We start from the raw sequence: 5,196 nt of genomic DNA, 5'->3' as shown, positions 1-5,196 counted from the left end.
TTTTTTTTTTTTTGTCATTACTACCTGTGGGTTATGGGTTTTTTAGTTATGAAAGTCATGTAATTTGAATGAATGAATTTGGCACTAGTTTGTTTCAGATTAAGTGGGTAGTTTTTTTTTTATTTTGTTTTTTACATTGAAAAATAATCTAGTAAATTACTGCTAAGGAATATATTAAGAGAAATGTTTTGGTGTTACCATAATGCAAAGGTTTGACCTTTTAGCGAGTTTGTAGATTAAAAGTAATATTGGTTAAACCTAAACAAGTCCATGTCTGAGTGCATTTTATGTCTGAAAAGGTATAAGAGCAGCTCAATAGATCATTTGTATTCTCTGATAATCATCTTTCAGTACTTGATGTCTGCTTCTGACCTTGGTGGGTTATTCCTTTCTTTTTTTACAAAACAGTAAGGATATGTTTCTTGAACATCTGTAGGACAAAAACAACATATATCTAAAGCATATGCCCATATAATTTAAATACATTAAAAAAGTAGTTTTTAAATTAATTATATTGCTACTGGTATATATTGCTAATGGATTTTAAAATGTTTTTATGCTTTTAAAAACACAAAAAATGTGTGTGTGATTTGCTTAGATTTATGTTATGTGTATTTTTGGATGAGACTCAGATTTTTCTTAAATAGACTTTTCACAACAATAAATTCTTATTCCGCAGAAACATGGCGGGCGCCGTGAACGTAGGAAAAATGCGACTGAGAGACGAATAACAGCATCAATAAATCATTCTCGTCCAATGTTTTTCCCGGGAGATTTCTGATGGATGAAATTAAGCACTTCCATCTCCATCTCCCACCTGATCGCGCGCGTATAAATCCCAGCAGCTGATCAGCAGAGCTCAGACATCAAACCGACCCCGCGCGAGCAGAGACGGCAGCGGACACCTCTCTTTCTCCCCCCGCTTTCACATTAACAACCGCTCCTCCGGAAACGTGCTCGCATTTAAAGCTGCCCATTTTTGGAGCGTTTCCATTTGGGTCTGAGCGCACTCTGACACGCGGCTCCTGGAGGCGGATCTGCTGCTGCTGCTGCTGCTGCTGTCCAGTGCTGAACTTGCATTTCGCCTGTGCGGAACGGCTTGAGCACACTTGAAGCTCCGGAGCTTCCGCGTCTTTTCACCCGCTCAGGTGTTTGACTTTCAGCACTGCAGGACGAACTCTTTTATTGTGCGGTGGATAGAGCAAGGATATCGTGCTGGAAGAGGCTTTCCGCTCTGCGCTCTAAACATGCCAAGGTCTTTTTTGGTGAAAAAGGTGAAGCTAGATGATTTCTCATCCACTGAACTTGAGAGCGTGTACGGAAGGTCCAGGACCGATCTTAGATTTCGGATACATGACAAAGGTAAATGCAAAGGAATGCTTATTCCCTTTGATTTAGCGCTCTTTAACTTAATACAAGCAGAGTTTTAGATGCAACCACAATCAAATGAATATATTGTTTTTGGAGTTAATTTATGAATTAAACTCTGCAGGAAGGAAAGTAGATATATAGTAGAGGGATTAAGCACCTCTATGGCTTTGTATGCGATATATTTGAAACCATATTGGAAATGCAAATATAATTAGTGGGATTCCAGCACTGAAAACGCATGGTAACATTCGCATGCATGCCATATGGAAATCTGACGCTGGTTACGACGCTTAACTTCTCAGCAACTTGGAGCCCAGTCACTTTTAGATGAGCTTAGGTGTTTGTTTATTCTGCAAATCAAAGAAACGCTTAGGGCAGCTGCGCACAGCACACTGTGCTTATGGTAGTGCCTTTAGAAGGGGGGTAATTAATCTCCCACTGTAAAAAAAGGAAGAAGAAGTCCTATCTGTGCTCATACTGTAAATCCACAGTAAATGTGGCATCCTTCACAGCTCTACGGCTTTGTCCTGAAATAACTCTGGAATAATGTGAAGTCAAGCTGACACCTATTCTGTTTGAAATTTCCTGTAGTGAGTGGTCATTAAGTCTAATTATATTCAAAGAGAAATGCTGAATTTGTTAAACACATAATGAGTCTCAAAAAGCACTGGTATAATCTGGTCGCCGGTCGCCTTTGTCAAGGTGGAGATAAATTGAGCGGAAAAGTGTCCGTTGCATCGGCGAACCCCATTGTCCTCACCCGATTCCCTTGTGAATATGAATAATTGAATAAAAGATCTTGTTCTCTCCACGCTAGGCTACATCAGTGACTACATCACCCCGGCCATTTACGATGGAGAAAGTGATGGTGGCACTAAAGTACCTTCTCCAGGACCGATTTATGACAGTAACCACAGCGACTATGGGGCACCTGACTCAGACCAGCCTGACAGCCCACAATCCGAGATCACATCCGGGTACATCAACGGTGACAACGCGGTGAGCGAAGGTTATGCCGTGGACGCATTCTTCATCACGGATGGCAGGTCCCGTCGCAAAGTGCTCAGTGGCTCGCGGACCCTCCAGCGGCACACGTGCAATGAATGTGGCAAAACCTACGCAACGTCTTCCAACCTGAGCAGGCACAAACAGACACACCGGAGCCTGGACAGCAAGATGGCCAAAAAGTGCCCGACATGTGGAAAAGTCTATGTGTCCATGCCAGCCCTGGCCATGCACCTGCTTACCCATGACCTCAAGCACAAGTGTGACATATGTGGGAAAGCGTTCAGCAGACCTTGGCTACTGCAGGGCCACATGCGCTCTCACACGGGCGAGAAGCCCTTTGGATGTGCACACTGTGGAAAAGCGTTCGCCGACCGTTCCAACCTGCGGGCGCACATGCAGACCCACTCTGCGTTTAAGCATTTCAAATGCAAGCGATGCAACAAAACTTTCGCGCTCAAGTCCTACCTGAACAAACATTATGAGTCAGCGTGCTTTAAAGGCGCCTTCTCGCCGCTTGCATCCGTAGAGGCGTGACTTCCGGTCTGTAAGTGCTCACTCCCCCATCACGTGTTAGGATAATTATGCTATTTTACCCAGTTATGTCTCCAATCAAAATGAAATCCAGTAATAGCACAATTTTCTCAAAAAAATGTTTTTCTTCTCGCAAAGTTGACCTTAAAGGAATATGGAACCTTCGCATGCACTTCAGCACACATGTCCTCAAATGACGTTCAGACAGTTCACCTCGGCACTGTGCAGTGCTTGACTATGACTTGCGTCGAGTGAAGGTTTGAGTGACACCATGTTCCTCGTTAAAATAAAACTCTTTTGTATTGTCAGTGGATATTATCATACTGCTGCAAGTGGCCCAAACGTATTCACAATCGAGGTAAACCGGTATTATTTATTTATTTATTTTTCATATATAATTTTTTTTGTTTGTCTGTTTTTATAACTTCATCTAGGATGTATGATTCTCTATGATACACTGAAAGTGTGATTGTCATGTATTTATTTATTTTAATGATTCATTTGGCCTTTTTCTTTCTCAATAACGTTGCCTTTTGGGTTACGCCAGTCTTATTAACATGCCAAAGCATTTAGATCCATGGTTATAATTTATGTTGTTTTTGGTTGTTTGTTTGTTTGTTTTGTATTTGATTTTTTTTTGTACACCTACTTAATGCATGCAAAAAGAAAAGAAAAGAAAAGAAATCTATGCCAATACCACAAAGCTTATAATTTTGCCAAAATGTAGAGATAGTATCAGGGGGCAATATTTCTAGGGGTTCTCATAAGAATATAAAAAGCAATAATCATAATGCATGGTATTTTTGAAAGTAATAAAGTATTACCTATAGCAGTTTTTCCTAAATCAGGTACGTTTTGATCCAATACTCTTAATAAACATTTAAAAAATACCACATCAGGGAAAATGCCAATGTAGAGTTTAGTGAGACGAAATCCATAAGTCAAAACCATCTTTCTTTGCTCTCTGCTTATGCACTGCCTGCCTCGAATTTAAACGTAGATTTAGGATGTAGGCCCAAAGTGCTGTAACTCCACTCTAAGCAATTCAGAACTATCAAAGGTTGGAACATGTAATGGTTTTTCTGAGGTTAACTCAAAGGGACACGCAAGGACAAGAAAAGGACTGGAGCGATAGGAAGGTGTACCATCTGCATAGCCATTCTCTGCATTTCCAGCTCAGCTCAGATGCTTTATTTTCTCCAGTTTGTGTGTCCCTGAGAATGAAAGCACTTCATAGTAGAAATTCTTAAAAAGTAGCACAAAAACCCTAGATTCAGGTAGATGTTACCTAGCTCAATCTTCCTTTTTTATACCTTGAAAGAGGAATAACAGCTCAGTTTGTGAGATGATCTTCATGTAGATACTCATTTGAAGAGGAAAAACCTTTTTACTGTAGATTAATCCACTAAACCTGTTCAAGAAACAAACAAACAAACAAAAAAATGTCCTGCGACTTTTTGAGCCAATGTTCTAATGATGTAAGCACAAGACACAAGGCATTTTAAGCACTTCATAATAAAGGCAAAGTAAACAAACCAAGTCTATTGCTCATTTGTCCCTGATTATTGCCGTTCCTCTGTGAAATTAGTCTATTAAAGAGGCCAATTAATCTTGGTGAATGAAAATCAATGCACACGCACTGACAAAGCAATGCGGGCCAAGAGATGGGACGGGTGAAAACCTGCTATGGTTATTTATGGTTCAATATATCCACTCCGGCAGTAGCAATTGGTTGTTTTTAATGTTGCACCAAAAGCTGATATAATGGAAATAATGGAGTGGCAATAATGGAAATCCAGAGGGAACAATTTCTACAGCTTCTGCGTTTCCTTCAGGGTGACATTCTTGCCACACAATCTTTGTCAGATAAGAAAAACATGCACTTTTGTTACCTCAAATCAACAGGTATCATGGTGAAGCTGCAGAGCTGCATGATGCTTCTCCATTCTTACAAGTGGTGCTCGGCATATGGCACATGAATGTTAGCAATCCACATGACTAGGTCATTTGTTTTACCACTTAAAGTGAGGGATGCGTTACACTTGAGTTGAGTTTTGGTGACTGTGCATGCAAGATAAACTGCCTATGTGTTAGGATGCAATCCACTTCACAAACACACAACATGAAGTGCAGCTTTTACTGCAGTTCCATCTGTATCTGCTCAGTTCTTGTTCAGCGAGTAGCACCAAACTCTCCCGCTTAGGTTAATCTAGCTTGTGCAAACGAGGCCACCAGTGTCATCAATTTGCTGGGAATCATTATCCGAGCATTCTGAGCGTCTGCGCT

General features: G+C 40.8%; 1 protein-coding gene across 1 annotated transcript; it reads left to right on the top strand.

Annotated features, from left to right (window-relative positions):
- The first annotated feature begins 723 nt into the window (after positions 1-723).
- scrt1b (scratch family zinc finger 1b) lies at positions 724-4,445 on the top strand. The gene is made up of 2 exons (XM_059568040.1): positions 724-1,362; positions 2,189-4,445. Exons 1-2 carry the CDS (start codon positions 1,248-1,250, stop codon positions 2,911-2,913), a joined length of 840 nt encoding a protein of 279 aa, XP_059424023.1. The 5' UTR covers positions 724-1,247; the 3' UTR covers positions 2,914-4,445.
- Positions 4,446-5,196: the final 751 nt, after the last annotated feature.

The sequence above is a fragment of the Carassius carassius genome, chromosome 15, assembly GCF_963082965.1.
Source record: "Carassius carassius chromosome 15, fCarCar2.1, whole genome shotgun sequence".
NCBI classification, from domain to species: Eukaryota; Metazoa; Chordata; class Actinopteri; order Cypriniformes; family Cyprinidae; genus Carassius; species Carassius carassius.
Note: the sequence above shows the minus strand (reverse complement) of the source record. Positions and strands in the feature narration are given on the sequence as shown.